The following is a 21057-nucleotide window of genomic DNA, read 5'->3' as shown; positions in this document are numbered from 1 at the left end:
GGAACACCCCAAAATCAGGTCCTCTGGCCTCAGGACTCCCCATCCTGGTTCTCTAAACAAGAAATGACAGGAGAGAAGGGGATGCTCACACCTGACCCAGCAGCAGTAGATACTACTGATGAGCTGCTTTCTTCCTCTGTGCACGAGGGCTCAGATGATGAGTCACGGGCAAGGGGAATTCAGGTTCTAGGCAAAAGGGTTCTTAAAAACCAAATGGTTTGGACTACTTAAGATTTTAGGATGGGGCATTATTACTTTAAGATACTAGATATTTGCTGTTTATTCCTTATGGCTATTGTTGTATTGATCTTCAATTCATAGCAATCCAGTGGAACAGAAGAGAATTCTTGTACTCTTCAATGACTGGGGCCCTGGGGCATCAAGGGTTATAACTGTGCTGCTAACCACAAGGTCAGCAGCACGAAACCGCCAGCTGCTCCACAGGAAGAAAAATTAGGCTTTCTACTCCTGTAGAGTTAAGAGTCTCGGAAAATCACAGGGGAATTCTACCGTGTCCTATGGGGTACCGATGAGTCAGAATCGCCTCAATGGCAGTGTGTTTGGTTTGTGATTTTAACCTGTAATGAATCAGATGACCAGCACTTTCTTCGGAGGTGCCACAAGGATGGATTTGAACTGACAACCCATAGGTCAGTCATCCAATACTGGCCATTCACACCACCCGGGGAGTTTTTAAACTCAGCTAGATAGGGTGACTGCAGCAATGCACTCAAGCATCCCGGCAATCGTGAGGATGGTGCCGGACCTCGTGGGGTGGCTTTCTGTTACACACAGTGTCACAATGAGTTGGAACCTACGCAAGGGCATCTCAAAAAGAACAACCAAACTCACTTTAATCAAGTTGATGCAGACTCATAGCGACCAGGGAAGAACAGGATAGGACTGGCCCTGTGGGGTTCTGGGACTGTGCACTCTTTACAGAAGTAGGACGCCTCACCTCTCTCCTGAAAATCGGCTGAGGTTTTGAACTGCTGACCTTGTTGTTAGCAACTCATCACAGCACCACTAGGGTAAAGACACTGACCGAACAATCGTATTGGAATTTAAATCCTGTTTGCAAAACACTATGGATGGCAGTGACAGACCAAAATCTGTTTGCAAGGTCCGGAGACAGATTGCACCTCCACTGAATTCCTTCTGATCATTAACCAAGAAGGCAGATCATCTTGCCCTCAGGGAGAGTGCCTGGGAAGATAGATCACCTCCTCCCCTCTCAGGGAGGGGCAGTCTCTCTCTTAGGAGTTTGCCTGGGTGTGTCCTTGATGACAGTCACTATGCTGGGAAGTATACAGGGGGTCAAATAGTCATGAGTCATGCCCCATCAGTCTCACCCTGACCACCTTAGTCAAAGGACTCTGAACCAGTCTTGTTAGCCCTTCTTTCTAACATAAGGTAGATGTCCCAATTACCAGCCTTGTAGAATGTAGAGGACAACCTTTTATCCGGCGCATGGAGCATCCCTTTCCACTGGTCCTGGGAGGTGTAACCCCTCTTTCCAGGTATGTGAGTCCTTGTACCCCAGGCTTTATGCTGTGCCCTTATTTCCAGACCCAAACCCCAAAAGAGTCTTATTGAGTCACTGTGGGGGGTCACAATGTGGGGGTTCACACTGAGTGTGAACATCCAGTCTTCCTGCATCCAGGTTTTTCATGATCCCAGGTACCTTCCATTGAGGAGAAACTGTGTCTCATCCGCACTTCAATTTCCTTTGTGCTGATGAGCTATGTGGAGAAACAGGTCTCCCCCCTCATTTGTGTTAAGATTCCTGCCATGACCACCTTTCTTTCCTCTCTATGCTCACCTGTCCAGCTAACATACGGAAAATCATACAAAACACAAACGAGAAACCGACAGAAACCATGACAAGCAAAACAGAGAACCACCTCACTCAAAGCAAAAGCAGAAAATATTAAAGGTTAATACAACTTGAAAATGGGCCAAAAGGGAGACCAAAGGATAAGGAAGTCCATTTTAACCTAACCACATCGGCCATAATCAATTTAGCATTGCTCTCTGTCATACAGCAAGATTGTTCTCATCCTCGGACTACGGTCAGATGGAGATTGATCCACCAGAGATGCAATCCACGTGCGGAGCCTGCAAATAGGTTTTGGGCTTCCACTGTCATCCATTGTCTGCTGCCAAGATATTCAGTGTAAGCTCTGGTGCCTTTCCCTCCTTTGGATTTGGATTTTATTATTTACGATCCTCGGATCACACAGGCTGCTGTGCTTCCTTCCAGTGAACTTAGTTGACACCATTCAATGGCTGCTGGTTTTTAAGACAAGAGGTTGCAGATTTTATCCTCAGAATCACTCAGGAAATGCTCCTCTCATTCCTATTCTCTAGACCTACAGATGACGTGTAGCTCTTTAAGAGAGGTTCATTTTCTGTGAATTTCTTGTTTATTGTTTTTGTTCCTTTTTTTCCTCAAGTAAGCTGTTTGTTTATTCATAGGAAATTCTGCAAATTAAGAATTTAATACTCTATTGACCACCTAAGGAGCCCTGGTGGCACAATGGGTCATTAGGTACCCAGCTGCTAGCCAAATGGTCAGCATGTTTGTGGCCTTTAGCTTCCAAGGAGTTTACAACGTTTAAAACCTTATGGGGAAATTCTACCCTATTCTATAGAGTTGATATGAGTTAGAGTTGAAGTCAATGTCAATGGGTTTTGTTGTTCTCTCTCTGTCTTTTTAAATCACAATTTAACAACTGCTTTTTGTTTTTGTTTTTTCTTCTCCATTTTCCACCAGCCAATTCTTGGGAGAAAGACTTGGCTTTCTACTCCCCTTAAGTTACTCTCAGAAACTTGCACGGACAGTTTTCCCCTGTCCTATAAGGCAGGTCACTACGAGTTGCCGTTGACTGATGGCAGTGAGGGAGGGAGTCTCTGCTGAGTATTCTTCCAATCAAAAGTTTCTGGGATCTTTGTTGTTTGCTAGTCCAATGTATCAACCTTTCATGCAGCTTCTGGGGGTGGAGACCAGAGACGCTTTCCTCACTCCAAGGCTAGACACATAATCAGTGTAAGGATTTCTTTAGACACAAAATTCAGCAATACAAGTCAATCCAAGCTTCTTGTGCTAGGAGATGTAGCCAAAAAATGAGTTCACAATCAGCATCATGCAGTGTGTGGCCTCAGACTCCATTTCCACAGCTGCTCCAACCACAGCACATGACTCAGCTGCCCGATCTGAAGCTACGCCAACCCTGAATGTAGCTCGGAAGCTCACATTCCTCTGTGGGTTCCTGGCTGTGTGAAAGGACTTTAAGAAACTCCATGGAAAAAAAATCACATTATCTTTTAAACTCATTTTCTTCAGATATTGTAATGCCCACTCAAATTCTTTTTTTTCTTAAAAATATTTTTATTATTTTTTAAATCATTTTATTGGGAGCTCATACATTTTATTGGGAGCACCATCCACCCACACATCAATTGTGTAAAGCACATTTATACATTCATTACCCTCATCATCCTCAAAACATTTGCCCTCCACTTAAGCCCCTGGCATCAGCTCATTTTCCCTCTCCCTCCCTGTTCACTCCTCCCTCATGAACGCTTGATAATTTATAAATTATTATTTTGTCACCTTTATACCGTCCAATGTCTCCCACTCATATTCTTTTAAGAGTCTTGGTAGTATAGTGTGTTACACATTGCTCAGCTAGCCGCAACATCAGCAGTTCGAAACCACCAGCTGCTCTGAACTAGAAAGACTAGGCTTTCTACTCCTATAAAAAGTTACAAGCTTGGAAACCCAGAGGGGCATTCTATGCTGTTCAATAGGATCATTACAGTTGGAATTGATTAGATAACAGTGAATTTGGAATTATGGGTCATCTTCTCATGATACTGTTGAGATGGATGAAGACATGTTAATGGTGCACGTGTGTAATAAAGAATTTGGCACAACCCAAAAGGAGGGTTTTACACTGGACTTGTGGCAAGTAATCGATGCCAAACATGATAGGATTATCTTTGTTAACAGCAGTCCACTACACTGGATCTTAGGATGGAACAGGGCATCCCCAACTGCCTTATGGTTACAGCTGGCCGTGCCACAGAGAGTAACCCTGTGAGATTCAGGGGCGATGTTGGGTCCATATTTTCAGTGGACCTGAAGTCTGAGCTCTGTTAGCCAATCTTGTTATGGTGTCCCCCACAAAATCTTACACAACAAAGCTCAGGCGAGCGTCCCCGGTTGCTAACACTGTGGATTACAGTGGCGATGTTACTCTTCACTTTGGAAGCTCCCCAGTTGGAGCAAATCTCCTGCACTCTGCTCTGTAAATTGTGTCCCTTTGTTTTTTCTCACTTTGCATCTTTTGCTCAGTGAATTATGTGAGGTTTTCTAGCCAGTTTTCAAACCGAGGGGGTTTTTTGAGCAGCCCTGATGAGAGAGCAGAGCGGGTGATGCATATGATTGTGCTGCTGATTGCAGAGTGGCAGTTCAAATCCACCTGCTGCTCCGAGGGAGAACGATGAGGCTTCCTACCCACATAAAGATGTACAGTCTCAGAAACAGGAAACAAGAGCAGTTCTACTCTGTCCTATGAGTTACAGTAGATTTGATGGCAGGGAATTAAGTTTTGGTTTTAAGGGAAGTTTTAGGAACCTCTAAGGAGCCCTGATAGCTTAGTGGGCTACATGTGCAGCTGTTAACACCAAGGTCATTCGATGGAACCCACTAACCTCTGAGAGGGAGAAAGAAGGGGCTTATTCCTCCCCAAAAAAGGCACAGCCTCAGAAACCCGAAGAGCAGGTCCACTCTGTCTTAAAGGGCCTCTATACATTAGAATGAACGCCCACGGCTATGGGTTTTTGTTTTGCTTTTTTTTTTTTAAGGAGCTCCTGGTGGTGATGGTTGGCAGTTCAAACCCACCCATTTCTCCCTGGGAGAAATACGAGGCTGTCTCTTTCCAGAGAGAAGCCCTGGTGGTGTAGAGGTTAGATGTTATGCGCCAATCACAAGGTTAGCAGTTCAAAACCAACAGGTGCTCCACAGGAGAAAAACAAGGCTTTCTACTCCGGTAAAGATCGACAGTCTTGGCAACCCCCGGGGAGGTTCCTGCAGGGTTGCGATGAGCTACAACCAACCCCCTCACAGTGCGTTTGAAGACATCTGGTCTCCTTCCAAACAGTTTCCTAGTCTGGGGAAGCCAGTACAGTGTGGCTGTGAGTTGGCACTGACTCCGTGGCAGTGGGTTTTTGCACACTGGCTCTCAGTATCAGAACTGAGGGCAGCCTGGTGTCGAGCCTGCGCCCTGCAACCATGCTGGTGTGGGTACCTCCAGGCAGCGTGTTTCAAAAGACCACTAAAGAGATTGTCGAAGGATGTACAACAAGCTGGGAGCCATCAGCCAAGTGCCAGGGCTTTCAAAGGAAAACAAGACAGGCCGCTTCTGAGATCTTTCATAATAATGCTCTACCACACGAGGAATAGCCTGGAAAAATGCAATAGAGGAAGGCAGAAAACAAACCCACCCATCAACCAAAAACCACTCTAGGTTGGGTGCAGATAAAGGCCGGCAGAGCTGCAAACTCTCCATAAAAGTGAGTGTCCACGCATGCAGGCCCAGGTGTGCATCATTCTAAGGACATACCTGGGTGATCTTATTTGGTTAGGGAAAGGGTTTTAACAGGGGAGGGGGAAGTAGAAAAGGGGGCTGTGAAAGCTGGTATGACACCATTTGTTGGGTTCTTTATGGTACCCCTAACACTCCCTAGCAAATCTGAAGGAGACAGTGGTTTTTTAATACAGGGTTGATTTTTTTTCTTGTGTATATTACAAAGTCAAAGAAATATGTGCATGAGCTGACCCACATTTTTCAGTGAAACACAAAATAAAAAGCCATCGTCCGGACAGCAAATAAAAATGTGCAGATCTGAAATAACTTGCGTAGAGCCTAATTCCCAATTCCAGACCCTGCAGCTACCGCGAAACCACCAGGCACCCGCGTCACAGGCGGATTCCTGGAACCCATTCCCTGGTCCTATAAAGGCTCGGGAGGCAGCATTTTTAGAGCTCCACACAGATTCGTGTTTGGGGACCCTGCTCTCTAGAAAATGTAAAATAGTGCCTTACCACTTTGACTGCTCCTCTTACACTATTGCTTTCGACAGTCGTTTCTACGGCAGTACCTTTCCATTAAAACATGCTGGCAATGTGGGGACAAGGACCTAAAAACCCAACCTCTAGAGTCCCCGATACAAGTCACCTCAAAATATTAGCAGTCCCATATTCACTTGCAGGCTGCTGAAGAGCTGTACCCTGTGAAACACTTAACCTCCTTTAGGAGATTCTGTTCCTGAGCGCATGGCAATGAAAAAGAGAGCTGACCCTTTTCTTAGTGTAGAGAAAGGCTGTGTTAAAAACAAAACCACCTGATCATGTTTAATTCTAAGATGAAACTAAAGCCAAGGTGTGTTCTCTCAGCTCAGTAAGCATGGGAGAGAAGACGGTAAGAAGGAAACATCCAGCTCATCATCTGTCCCCTGAAAAGTGAGTGACAATGATCATTTCCAGGAAGGGCCAGAGGGCGCATCAAAAGACAGTCTAGACAAGGCTAACAAGGCATTCGATTGAGCTCCTCTCTGTGTTTGGGTTCAGTGTGCTGTTGGGTAAATTTTCTAAAGTTTTTAAGCCTCTCTAATGTAATTTGCAATAAGAAGAATGTGTGGTGGTTACAAGACCCGCAATTTAATTGCAGCCAGATGCTGTTGCCAATTTTTCATTTATTTTTAGCCTGCAACATGGCTCCAGTGGAACACGAAGACGGTGGCTGTACACATTTCATCACATACGCAGAGTGAACATAGTAACACTTGGAGTATTGCGGCGGCCTTTTTTTTTTTTTTAGGACAGCATTGAAATGTGATGTGAAATCCTGTCGTTTCAATATGCTAACGCCACTAACCCACTGTGTCTACAAACCTGTTACAAAGAATAGAGACAAGCGACACAGCTACAGGACTCCAAACACACTGTGCTTCTTGGTCAGCAGCTTTCATTGGAAGGCTTCATAGCGCTTGATCTAGAATCCACTGTCAATGAAAGAGCTTAAGCGGCCAACATTCCTTAAACTGTGTTTTTATGAATTGGCATAATAGCAGCCCAAAGCTACGAAAAGTACTTAAACAGTCTCCCTCCCCCTCTCATACATGTTTTTCTGAAATACGGTATACACAATCTCTGTCACATGCTTTCTCTCACGTTATAAAGAAAAGACAGGCAGTCTGTGTGTGTTTACTTTTCTATGGTCTGAATTTGCTTGAGTGGAAGTGTGGGGAGTTGGACGGCATCCATCGGTAGCAGTGTTGAGTCATCAATCTAAAGGAAGAGAAGTGAAGATGGCCACCAAACCCCAATCTTCCGAGTGTCACAATCAGTTAACCTGCGCTTGTCATGGAGTAAATGCTCCACTTTCTGGAAAGGGCAACTTAAGGAGTGGCATTTGTGTAAGTCAAGAATCTACAAGTCAATGAAGAAAGCCCAGAGGTTTTCTGTTTTGCACTTAATTTAGTTTCAAAAACTAAGATCGCATAATTAAATGCAAGCATTCAAATGGAGGGCATTTAATTGGAGGGAATTTAACTGGAGGGCATTGAATTGAGAGACTGTGATTGAAGTGCATTTAACTGGAGAACAGAGTTTGTTAGCGCGGGTGTAAATAAACACCAACTTACTGGAGATGTCGTCAGCCGAAGGATAGTGCCGTTTTTTATCTCGTTGCGATTCTGGAAAAGAAAAGAAAAAAGAATACGGCTTTATAAATCTCCAAGGAGAAACTCAGTAACGGAGAAAACAAAGGCAAATGTAATCATGTAGAGACTCTATAATAAACATCCGTGATTGCATTTATTCGCACTTGAGTCATTTCCAAGAGTTTCCATAAAGATTCTAAACTGGGTCCCAGATGTGTTGAGTTTTTATCAAGTCACAGAGAACATTCAGCACAGAGAGAGGCAGTATAAACCCAAGGACATCCAGCCTAGAATAGCAAACAAAAAGTGATTTAAAAAGTTGTCAAGGACACATGATCCCTAAAATTACACTCCTAGTTAGATACCCCAAGGATGAAAAAACACTTGTGCACAAATAAAACCTGTACAGAATATTCTTTTCTTATAGTATAATATGATAGAAGTTATATTATAGAATATCATTTATAATGGCTAAAAATTAGACACAGCCTCCATTGCCCGTTCACTGAGGAATAGAAGCATTGTAGTATATTCACACAATGGGATCTTGTAAGGCCATGAAAAGAAATAAAGTACTGATGCGTACTACAACACGGACGAAAGAAGCCAAACACAAAACCCACTTATTATATGAGATATCTAGATCCAGCTAATTCATAGAGACAAGAAGGCGTTACAGGCGCTTGGGTCCCGGGGTGACTGCTCATGGGAATGGCTTCTCCCAGGGATGATGAAAACATTCTGGGATCTGGGGTTACCACAGAGGAGTTGAAACGAAATGTGCACGGAACGTCAGATGTAAAGGGAACGTCTGTTCTGTAAGCCTTCCCTAAGTCACGATGAAAAGTGTGTTTAAAAAAAGAAAACATTTTGGTGGTCATCAGAGCACAGCTCTGCGAGAATACTGTAAGTTACGAAATGTGACACGGGGTGAATTTCATGTCAATTATTTCAGCAAACAAATGGATCTCAGTGACTCAGGAGCAGGTTGGTAAATCTCACATGCCCTACTGTGCCAGGGGAAAAGGCCATTAAGATTGCAGCCGAGCAAGATCCATGTTCTCCTCGGTCACGCACAGTGTGGCATCAACTCAACAAAGGGTTTCGTTTGGGGATTGTTATAGGTCAGTAATGCTTTTATGTATTTGTTTATTTCAAAGGGATCACTAAGGGGCTTGTTTTCTAAACATTTGCTAGTTTCTGCTACATGTTCCTTGAAATTAAGAACAAACCAATAGCAGAGCTCATCCTACACCAGTCTAGCTCTGCCAGGCGAGCATACCTTAAGCAAGTGATAGACGCCATCGCGCAGCGTCTCTGGCCCTGAACCGAGAATTCACTGGCAGATTTCTTCTCTGACACGAGTGCCCACCATGTTCAGCGACTAGGAGAGGGCCATCAGGGGGTCAACACAGCCCCAAGCCCATCACAAGTATTCACGCCAGGGGGTTAATAAACATGTTCTCAGGCGGCAGCAGGCATAACAAGCAGGAATTTCTTAGGATGAGATAACACCTGCAAGGAGGTACTAATGAGTGGCAGACCTCAGACAGGAACTCCCTCCCACAGGAAACCAGTGTGAGATTTCACACTGAATGCAGGAAGGCCCACGAACCTGCCACTGTCACATCCAAACTTGCCTGGGGGATCTGGGCACCATTGAGCTATCCCAGCTCAACCAATCACCCACAGGCACACGGGCCCAGACACCTCTCCAGACAGTGAGCTGCCTATCACTGCCAAGTGTGCAAGCAAGTGCCAAGGGCCGCACAACAGATATGCTCCGGTTGGAATTAGGGCAATGAATGTAAGTCATTCAAATTAAAAATCTCTTTTCAACTCTAAACTTCCGAGTTCTGTAAGTAATGAAGAGGAAGATGGCAACTACAAATGATAAGAGGATCGAGAAGCCAAATACGTGATGTCCCTCTTTTATTCTCAAGTTCTATGACTACTAAGAAATAAGAAAGTCAGAAGATAGAGAGCCAAATACCCCCTTTGTTAGTGACTTTGGGGCACAAAGCTAGCCAGTGAACATGGCAAGCGAGCTCCTGGAAGGGACAGGTGTGCTCAAGCAAAACTTAGGGCAAGTTTCTTCCCCCAAAGATAAAGCTAACCAGCTGCGTCCAGTCCGATGACTCTTGACAAGCCCGTGTGCGTTACAGTAAAGCGGTGTTCCATTGGGTTTCTGGTGGTTGGTTTGTTGGAATTAGACCCCCAGGCTTTTCCTCCAGGTGCCCCTCAAACTCAAACCTTGCTGCCATCAAGTCGTTTCCAATCCACAGACACCCTCTAGGGCCAGGTGGAAGTGTCCTAGTGGGTTCCTGAGACTGTAACTCTTTACTATGGGAATCGCAAGCCTCATCTTTGTCCTGAGGAGCAGCTGGTGGTTTCACATGGCTGGCCTCCTGGTGCTAAGCCCCACGCATAACCACTACACCACCAGGGTTCCTAGGTGAAGCAAACCTCCAAACTTCCTGTGGCAGTTTCATCATCTGTCAACTTGAGTGAAGGGGTGGAGTCTAGCCTGTGAATCAAGTCAGAGCCTATGAGGCCTCTGTGTGGACATGGCCTTCTCCTGGGAATTCTGGAACCCCTGTCTTCCTCCCTGGAGGCAGGACAGACTCTCTGCTTCCTCTTTCTGCTAACACGACACATGGAGGCACCTGATGGAACCAGAGCCCTGGAGCTGGAGGAGCCACGTGGAGCCACACACCAGTGTTGCGATGCTTCCACGACCACTGGATCCACAAGACTTTCCACCCACTGGCCTGTGTTCTTCCTGCATTCGGCATCACTGCATGGCTGTGAGAGTCTAAAGAGGAATTTATGGACTAGGATTGACATATGGGGTAATATCGAATTTACAGACTTAATCTGGACTTGGCTGGGGTGTGTTCTTAATATACAATTACTCTTTAATATAAAGCTCTTTCTTATACACATCTGAGTGTCTCTGGATTTGTTTCTCCAGTCCACCAGGACTGACACCCTCCCTGTTAGCCAGTGAGTTTGTACCTGCAGGAGGTAAGGGCCAGAACTTTCCAAGTAGTGAAGGAAACACAAACCAAACTCACTGCCATCGAGTCGATGTCAGTTCACGACAACCTTATAAGGCAAGGTAGAACTGCGCTACGGATTCTGAGACTGCAGCTCTTTATGGGGGCAGAACCCCCCCCCCTAAAAAAAGAAAGAACAAAATTCAAACTGACTGCCATCAAGTTGATGCCAACTCATAGTGACCCTCTAGGTCAGGAGAGAGCTGCCCCTATTGAGTTTCTGAGACTGTAACTCTTTGTGGGAGTAGAGAGGGCTTCCTAGAGAAGACTAGGAGAGTCAACGATGATCTTTCATAAAAATCTAGAGTAGAGGTGAGGGATTCCTGCTAAGAGTCATGAATAAAGTGCATAAAGTGACATTTATCAAAGGGCACTGGACTGAGATTTATTATTTAATGCTTTATTTGACCATCAAAAGAACTATGTCCCTTTAAAAATTAGAAAGCAAAGCCCAGGAGGGGATGTTATTTTTCCAGTATCGTTGTGGGGGTGGTCCTCAAACCTCAGCAAGCTGACCCCAGAGGTTGAGCGCTCACTCTCAGAAGCCAGGTGTGTAAGATAACCAGGCTGTGCTTTTACCTTTCCAGGTGTGAGTTCATCAACAGGGAAACATACATGAGAGCAAAAGAAATCTGAACCCTGGCATAACACACCCTGCTGATTCCTAGGGCATCTCCCGTGAGGACCATGGGCTAAGGGTGGTAATACCCATGGGAGGAAGCAGATGTCCGTCAGACACCCAGGCGGACTCCTGTAGCAAAGAAGATTCCCTGAAGCAAGGATCCCATGGATTTTTCTGGTTTGTTTTGAAAATGGCATATTGCAACTGCAGGGCTGATATTCCAGTGAGGCCTCCCCCCCCCCCAGCCCCCAGCTGTGCAGACTCACCGAGAGCTATTTAGCCCCTCTGACCTTGTGTTTCATCTTTCCTAACATGGGGAGAACAATTCTTTGTGTAAAGCAGTGTTGCAAGAGCTAGAGGTGAGACATGTGCTGGGCCAGGCCTGGCTCTGGCTTTAAAATGAGAGCAATTAAGGTTCTTATTCCGCAGAGAGCAGCACCTGTCCTTTCCTTTTGGCCTGGGCCTTCTCCACCAGCAGTTCACTTGCCGGCTCTCTCTGCCGGGCCCGTGCACTTTCATCAGTATTTTGTATTTGGAGGAGATATGGGGGTCAGGGGGACACAGATATACTGTAAGGCACTGTACAATTCTAACAGAAAATCAAATCCTTGGATGAAGCAAATGATTTGAGCTCCACTGCTAATCTTAAGGTTGATGGGTCGAACCCACTCAACGATGCCCGTAAAGAAATTCTGCTTCCATAGTGATTAGGGCAAAGGAAATCCTACGGTGCAGGTCGACTCTGTGGGACTTGGGCTAAATGGCAATACCCTCAACAGCAGAGGGGTTGTCTTTCTGGCTTTTTAGCAGGAAAACGGATGCAATGCAGAGGGAAGGTACTGAATTGCAGCCCTTTGCCTCACAGGCTCTCTTCTCCCTGGCAGGCAAGGGGAGCCCACACATTTCACAGTGTGCGCATAGAAAAGCCTCACTCTGCACACTCTGCTACGCGCCGCCAAGTTTTTCCTGCATTTGCTCTAGTCTCTCCTTCAATTCCATCTCCGCACTGCAGCAGAGCCTGGTCTCCTGCTGGGATGCCTGGAATTTGCTGAGCATTTCATTTCCTCGCTGGCTACCTGCGGCCATGACATTGAAATCAAGAAACAACCCACCGCCTCCCTGAGGTTGTAACGATTTACAGGTGCAGACAGCTTCATCTTCTCCCTGCCAAGGACCTGGTGGGTTTGAACTACAGACGTTGCAGTGAGCAGCCCAATGCCTAACCTACAGAACCACAACAGCACAATGATAGAGCAGTTCACTGTCCCCGTTTCCTCATTGGGAAATGGGGATTAAGAGTCCTTCTCTCTCAAATGAAACCCAAACTCAAAACTCACTGCAATTGAGTGGATTCCAACTCAAAGAGACCCCACAAAGGATAATTACGAGCCTGTGCATTCTCCCAGGAGCAGGTGGTGGGTCTGAACCACCTACATTGCGATTAGTCGTGTACGGCACCACCAAGGACCTACTGAAGATTATATGAAGCAAGCCATTCCTATGGTGCTGAGCACCGTGCCGGCAGACAGTAAATACCCAAACAAAAGTGTTAGCTGATATGATGTTGTTGTTTGCTGTTGTGTGCCGTCACATCCATTCTGACTCACAACAATCACAAGGACAACAGAAGGAAGCATGCTCGGTCCTGTGCCATCCCCACCCTGGCTCTTGTTCGAGCCTATTGTAGCCACTGTGGCCATTCACCTTGCCCACGGCTTTCCTCTTTTCCCTGTCCCTCCACTTCATGAAGCATGAGGGCCTTCTCCAGAGACTAGGCTCTCCTGACAACAGCTCCAAAGTCTTGCCATCATTGCCTCAAAGGAGGAATGTGGCTGATACATAAACCCCTAAAAGGGCACCCACCAAATAAACTGCTACGCCCTTACTTGTGTTTAGCTTGTCTCTAGACGCAAACTGAAAAATAACATTGCTATTACGAGTAGGATCTCTGTTACCCATCACCTCTTCTACAGGAGGAAAAGAAATATATGCAAATGATGACTTTCGAGAAACTGACTGGCAAGGCTAATTAGAAGGCAGCCAAGCATCACGTTTCACATGGAGCCTTCGAAGCCCCTCACTGGTTCCTTCTCCATGTCTGTGTGCGAGGAGCCTTCCTCCATCCAAGCCTCCAAGCAATGAGCAGCGTCTGCGCGCGTGTGCGCTACTCTCCCCAGCCCCTGCCACACCGGGACTGCAGAAGTAAAGACCAAGAGATCTGCTTCCCTTTAGATTACGGCCCAGAAAGCCTTAACCTCCCTGCCTTTGTGCTGCCCCGCTGTCTCCCTTCGACTTCATTCTTCCAACTGTCTCCAACGCAGGTAAATGGTGGGGCTGTTCTCTGAGGGAACTTCTTGGCAGCCCCATAGCCTCTTCAATGGGAAATATCACTGGCTTCACCCAAGACTCTTTGAATCTGCCACTTCAAAATGTACTGCTGTTGCCGCCAGCCCTGGCCTGCTGAAAGATGGGTCAAAAGTGAGCTTAGGATTCTCAATAAATTCGGACCCTAATTTCTTGTGATGGTCTTTTTTTAAAATAAAAAGTATTATTGTGGTCAACATATACACAACCCAGCATTTGCCTTTTCAACATTTGCTGCATGTATCATCTACTAGCTAGCTATGTGTGTCATCTTGTTTGACTCTTAACCTTATCTGTCTCCAGAGTTTTCCATTACCTTAAAGAGAACGCAGTGTCCCGTAAGCAATGTGTTCCCCTGTTCCCCTTCCTGCTGCTCACCCCTGATACTCTTTGCTCTCTGTGTACTTGCTTATCCTAGGTAGTTCACAGGAGTGAAATTATACAATATTTTCCTTCTACTGTGACTGACTGTTTTACTCCACATCGTCTGATCATCTCCGGGGAGGCTACTGTAGGGTAACTGCTACTTCATAGGCGCCCATGTGTTTCATGGTAGAACTGAGCTCCATGGGTTTTTCTTTCTTTCTTTTTATTAAATACTTTTACTGGGGCTCTTGCATCTCTTATCACAATCCATACATTCATCCACTGTGTCAAGCACATTTGCACATATCCTGCCATCATCATTTTCATAGCATTTTATTTCTACTTGAGTCCTGGCTATCAACTCCTCATTTTTTCTCCCTGCCTCCCCCTCCTGAACCCTTGATAAGTTATAGATTATTATTTTCATATCTTACATCGTTCTCTGTCACCCTTCGCCCACTCGACAGAGCATTCCCTTCAAGTGTTGCTGTTTCTTGATAATGCCCTGGGACTTCTTCCTCCGGAAAATGATCTAAGTCAAGATGTGAGCTGATGTATCGATCTCCTAATGTGACAGCAGGAATCCAGCCTGGGGCTCAAGGTGCAATTGCTGTCCGCAAGGCACACAACCTGTGATGGTTAGATTTTCTGCCAACTTGTACCTGGTGAAAGTATACAGGTAAAATCCAAACTATCAATCAAGCCTGAAAGACAATGCCTTTGGGGGTGTGGCCTTTTTGAAAGAGCAACATTGGGCATCTCTCTCCTGCCCTTTGCCTTCATCCTTGCTTAGATTCTACGTGTACCTGCAGGGTTGGCCGCCGTGGGGGAGCTGTAGGCACCCTGATGCTCCTATGGACCCTGGATCCACTCGAATGCACCCACTGGCCTGTGAGCTCCCTGCTTCCCACGTCACCTTTCTTTGTCATCTGCCTGCAGATAGATGAGTTTGCAGGAGCTAACATCGGAGTCCTGGGCTTGAGGTGGACTGGGCAGGGATGCCCTTTTGATATAAAATTACTTCTTGACATAAGGGTTTTTTAAACATACATGCGGGTCACTGGCTTTGTTTCTCTAGAAAGTTCAATCTAACAAACTCCTATGGGCTAGGTTTGCTCAGACAACAGGTACCATGGATAGAAGCATGGGGGCATTACTTGATTTCTGAAAGAATTAAAATAGTCTTACATCTTCCAAGGTGGAATTTATCATAAAATGCATGCAGGAAGCTTTGAGGGAAAATTGCTGACTTTTGCGAACATGCTCTGAGCATTTGATCGGGATAATAGGATGAAGGAGAGTGATGGGAAAATCATCCATACGGCAAGAATGCCGAAATTAGAAATTGTTGTTGCCAATGTGGAACAGCTCATAGATCAGGAAGAAGGGGAACTGACAGATCAGCACATAGATGGATTTTGAAGATGAAAGAAATGCTGAAGAAGAAATAATGAGGACATTGGTCAGTGTAAGACATGAACAAAAAATTTTATAAGTTATCAAGGGTTCGTGGGGGCGGGAGGAGATGATACCAAGGGCTGAAGGACAAAGAAAAGGTTCTGAAAATGACGATGGCAACAGATGTACAAATGTACCCGACAAAATGGATGGATGGATGAATTGTAGTAAGAGCTGTACGAGCCCCCAGTAACACGATGTTTTAAAAGAAAGGACGAGGAAGCAGAAGGAAACAAGTTGTCTAAACATGCTACAGTGAAAGGAGTAGCTGGAGGTTGTTTCTGAAGTGAATGGAGGGCTTGGAAACATGCACCCAAACACTAATCGTTTTGCTAAGGTCGCTGGGTAGATTCAGGAAACAGTGAGGTGTTCCCACCAACTACGGGACGGAAAACAAAAGAACCATACGGGGGAGTCTCACTGCGTTTCACACTGGGGACCCTGTCTGTTCCCTGGGGCATCCCGGTGACCCACAGGAGGAGCTAGCACAGCAACCAGCAAAATGTCAATGCTGTCCCAATCTTCTCCGTCGGCAGAGTAACTTTTTTTTATGATCAGTGACGTTCCTATATAAGAATATATTTAACCAGATCTCTGAAAGTAGATGCAATATCTCCAACCCCCAAAGGCAAACAAACATCGATTTGTAAAGATGGGAAACAAACCAAGCACCCCACTGCCGCCGAGGCCAAGATGGAGCACTGGCCCATAGGGTTTCTAAGGCTGCAGTCTTTATGCAAACAGGCTGTCACCTCTTTCTCCAGAGCAGGGGCTGGTGGTTGGCACCGCCAATCTGTCATGTAACACCTGAGTGCTGGACCAGTGTGCCACCACTGTGTTACCGGGCCTACCGATAGCAAAGGCAACCGTAATGAAAACTGAAATAATAACCAAGAGGTTACCACTTCCATAGAACAGACTATGGCAGCGCTGTGGACATGGACCCCTGGTCTAAGCTGGGAACTGCCTGTCTGTACCGATTGCTAGTTTGGGTAAGATTGCTACCAAAAGGCCACCTTGGTTCAAGTAGAAGACCGACAAAACGTTAAGGAGCTGGACTGTCCTACCAGCTGCAACAGAGCAATCGTGGTTCAGTGCTAGAAAATGTTTGGTGCGTTAGAACTGAATTGGAACTGGGGCTAGAATGAGCAGGGTCAGCTGTTCAAGACTACTCGGCGCTGCTCTCTACTCTTGCGCACATGAGCATGGTCACTGTGAGTCTGCATTCACTCGTTGACACTGAGATTTATTTTTGTTGGAGGGAAGGGGGAAACCTGAGTGAGAGTCCCGATCCCCCCTAGGATGAGGAGGAGTCTGCAGAAATGGAACTTGTATCCAGCAGCAATCTGTACCCAAAACGCTGCCACATGCCCCTCCCTCTCTGGGCAAAAAGCAAAGCAAACTCGAAGGCATCAAGCTGATTCAAACTCACAACGACCACACAGGGCAGTGTAAAACTGCCCCTGTGGGTTTCTGAGACTGCAGCTTCACCGGAATAGAACGTCTAATGTTTTTCTAGGGGAGCGGGTTGGTGGTTTTGAACTGCCGACCTTGCAGTTAGTAACCCAAAGTGTAACCGTGACGCATCACCAGATCTCCTCTCTAGGAACTCAGTCTTCTGCCTTCCATTGCTCCTCTCATCTTCAGACGATCTATTTAAGGATCAGTGAGCAGGGTGTGTCCTCCTCCGGGGACTCCAAGGGCTCCAGCCCACACTCACTGAAACAGAGATCCAGGCCACTGCATGGCCACTAGGAGCCCATGTAATTCGGAAACACAATGATGTTTGACAATCACGTTCGTCTAATTCCTCAGGCTTTCCAGTCAGTGTGCTTGGAACACGTTTTCACACTTACATGGTCCCTCTCTCATCCTGTCTCACTACCAGCAAGTCAATTCTGATGCACAGTGACCCTGTGCGACAGGGTCCCACTGCCCCTGTGGGTTTCCGAGAGTAACTCATTATGGGAGTAGAAGGTCTCATATGTCTTCCATACAATCGCTGCTGGTTTCAAACTGCTGACCTTGTGGTTAGCAGCCCAATGTGCAACCCCCTAGGCCACCGGGGTTCCTATATTTCAAGGAAATAAGAAAACAAATATGAGTCGAGGCAAAGGAGGCTCATGGCAGCTCCTGAAGAATAAAGAGGAGACAAGAGGCAGAAAGAACCTTTCTACGGGGAAGTGTCTCCATTGTACAGTGTCCCAGAAGGATGACAAGTGGCCCGTGAAAACCTCACGGTCATATTTACTCATACCCAACAGTCCCAGACAGTACCAGCCCCTAACATTCGCAGGCGTCTCAATAGGATGTCTTTGTGTTTCCGTCCAGAGCTAGCAGATCTCGACAAAGCCTCTGTGTGAATTGCATAATGGATAATGAGTCTTCCAGAAAAATGTCACCGCTATCATATTTTCCCATTGAAAACATTTTTTTTAAGCAGGCCAACTTCCTACCTCCATGGAAAAATGACATCTTGGTTCCTGATCAAAAATCCCAACTCCACCCACCCTCTTCCCATTATTTAATAAGGATACTCGAAGGCACAAATAGCCCCCAGTATAAATAGCCCCACAGTCTCCCAGCCTGGGTCTCTCTTTGCTTCTTCTTTGTCCCACTCTGTTTTTCTCCAGATGAGAGAAGCTCCTCTTCTTCTGGCTATATGCCGACAAAATTATGTTGCTGTTATGATTCATTATTTCATCTTTACCGAGATTGATTTTGGTGTGTAGGCCGATCCCTTTGGTCCTTTTTGTTCCCTCTGCCTGATCCTCAGGCTGAAGGGAAGAGTGGGGGTAGTATAGGACACACTGGTTGCTAGGTTACAGGACAATATCTCCAGTCAGAAGACTGTGGGTTTGACATTTGAGGAGCCCTGTTATAAAGACCCTAAAATATAATACACACACACACACACACACACAGCCCCGAAGGCCAGAAACAAAAGTCTCAGAGCTAGCACGAGGAAGGAGAAGGAAGAAAAAAAAATAGCAAACTGTTTTCACTGCGTATTTCCAGGAACAGAGGTTTCTTGGCACTTCCCAAGGGCTGTGTATCACCAGGGACAGTACCTTTACCACTCTTCTTTCTACTTGTAGTATTTTTCCCTCCACCCAATTCCTTGAAGGCACGGAAATCTGACTTAGCAGCCAATCTTTTTTTCATGCCCCTCAACTGGATTCTAGGAGTCCTGGGAGGTGCCCTGGGTTACTGTTCTTGGCTGTTATGCAACAGGCTGGGGGTCCAAGTCCAACTTCAGGGGCTTCGGAGAAAGACCTAGTGAGTCACCTCTGAAAGTGCGTCCGCTGAGCACCCGATGGCGCACAGCTGTGCTCCGACGCACACGGCGGTACCAAGAGTTGGGACAGACTCAATGGCAGCTCATTTGAGTTGTTGTTTTTTTAAAGGAAAGAAAAAAGAATATGTAAGGCAGACATTAGAGAGGTATCTGATTGATACAGAGCTTGTAGAGATCATGAAGGTGGGGGGCTTGTTCCACAAGGACTGGTTGCTCTCCTTTGATCTGCAATAAAATCTGAATAAAAAGAAGCAAAGAGAAGGGTTGACAACTTCAGGAAGTCCAGGGAGCCCAGGGAGTCTCAGGAGCTACAGTGAGCTGAGAGTAAGAACACAAGGAGACTGTTTCTATCCCCACCACCACCACTGGGGTTTTAATTAACCATGTATAGAAGAGGGCAATAAAGAACAGCATGATTTTCTGGATAAGGAGAGGCTTACCTTAAATGCACTGTCAGATGTCTTGCTGAAAAGGTGTGAACACAGGGAGCCCTTTTAACACTGCAGGGCTGTTGCTACTTCCTTATTCACCTTTCATTTGGTAATCCTGTGCATCCACATACCTGCACCTGATACCTAGCTCTCAAAAACAAACACCCGGGGGAAACACAAACCATGTAACCTGGGTAAGAAATGACAGAGTGGGATAGAGTAGTTTTCCACATTCATGCAAGCTAATTGTTCAAATGGGAGTCTTAGGCTCAGCCTTGAAGCCCAACACGGTCCCCTTAAACCCTCAAAACTCTAATCTCTGCCATCAAGTCGCTTCCAACTGGGATTGACCCAGAGGACAGGGTGGAAATGCCTGTGTGGGTTTCAGAAACTGTGACTCTTTCCAAGAATGGAAAGCCTCATCTTTTCCCCCTCGGAACAGCTGCTGGTTTCACATTACCGACCTTGTGGCCAGCAACCCACCATGCAATCCCCTATACCTCCTGGACTTTTCCCCTTGAACACAGAGGCTGAAAGAGCCGTTTGGCTTCCCAGACAGTGAGACGCACATCAGCAGAGGCATGGTGGGAACAGACCGTGCGCTGGCCACATCCTTCCCAATGGGAGCTGTGCTGGGCGAGAGGCTGGTGGAGCAGGAGCAGTCAAGTAGTCTGCAAAGTGCAGGAGACGGAAGGCAGGCAGGCAGGCAGCCAGAGGTTGAGCCTACACCAAATTCCCTCCAGTAGCCTGATCCACGGAATGGAGGCTAAAGGCCCAGCTCTACAGATCAATTCTCTTCTCCACTTTATTTCCCAAAGCAATAAACACAATAAACAATGGGGAACCATTGCAGGCTTTTGAGAAGATTACTATCATGATGAAGGGGATGTTTCAGAGGAATAAATCTGTCAGCAGCAGTGACGGAGAGTGAGGAGTGAACAGAGGGAGGGAGATGGGGCAAGGAGATACAGGACGTCAGGATCTCAGGATTGCTCCCATCATTTCAGAGCTTGGCAGTTACTAAGTGGCGGTGCAAGTTTCAACCATGGCACCGCAGCTCTGAAGATCTGCTTGCCTCCAAGTTAATAACTGGATAGATGAGGCCAACTCAGAAAAGCTAGTAATAGGGTCTACAACAAAAATATCTGCCTTTGCTTATCATAGTTAGCTGGAGGGAGTGTACACAGAGACAAATTTCCAGTAGAAAATATGCAGTGCATAATGCAAGCCCGAAAAATGTTCCAAGTCAAAGGAACTTATGTGGTAGGAGCATCAGAAATGGAGACAGTTTCCCAAAAGAAGTCCTCAGTTGGGTTATTGATAACAGATGATGGGGAGCCCCAAAACCAAACCCAAATAGGTCAGTTATCAATTCATGATCTCTCCACTGGAAAAACAACTTTTTTTTTTGCACAAGTTTGTGATTCTGGAGCGGAATCCGTAGGGGAATTCTTCTTTGCCAGCTGAGGAAATGTGGAGGGTCACCATCAGAGGGCGCTGGAGCAACCCTGCCTTGGGGCCCAGAGGTACTTCCTGGGCGGAGCTTCCATGATGATTATTCTGTGGCGAAACGGCCTTGGGTCAAGCACTAGCTTCCAGAAACCTCTTCTAAGCAGCTCACTCGGTGTAGCCCTCTGACCATAAGCAGGACACTTCTAGATACCAGTGCAGGCCGTGTTCTCTAACAAGGGTTTGACTCCTGTCACCCCCCAGAAGTCATGACTTCTT

The 21057-nt window shown here is 46.2% G+C and overlaps 1 protein-coding gene across 1 annotated transcript in view; it reads right to left on the bottom strand.

Annotated features, from left to right (window-relative positions):
* Positions 1 to 21057, bottom strand: part of ELMO1 (engulfment and cell motility 1) — a 673946-nt gene that overhangs the window by 454483 nt on the left and 198406 nt on the right. Inside the window, exon 5 of the mRNA XM_075558190.1 lies at positions 7714 to 7764. Coding sequence (XP_075414305.1) covers positions 7714 to 7764 — 51 coding nt within the window. The remainder of the gene's footprint in view (positions 1 to 7713; positions 7765 to 21057) is intronic.

Source organism: Tenrec ecaudatus, chromosome 9 (genome assembly GCF_050624435.1).
Source record: "Tenrec ecaudatus isolate mTenEca1 chromosome 9, mTenEca1.hap1, whole genome shotgun sequence".
Lineage (NCBI taxonomy): Eukaryota > Metazoa > Chordata > Mammalia > Afrosoricida > Tenrecidae > Tenrec > Tenrec ecaudatus.
The sequence above is the reverse complement of the archived record's forward strand: the minus strand, read 5'-3'. Positions and strand labels throughout refer to the sequence as shown.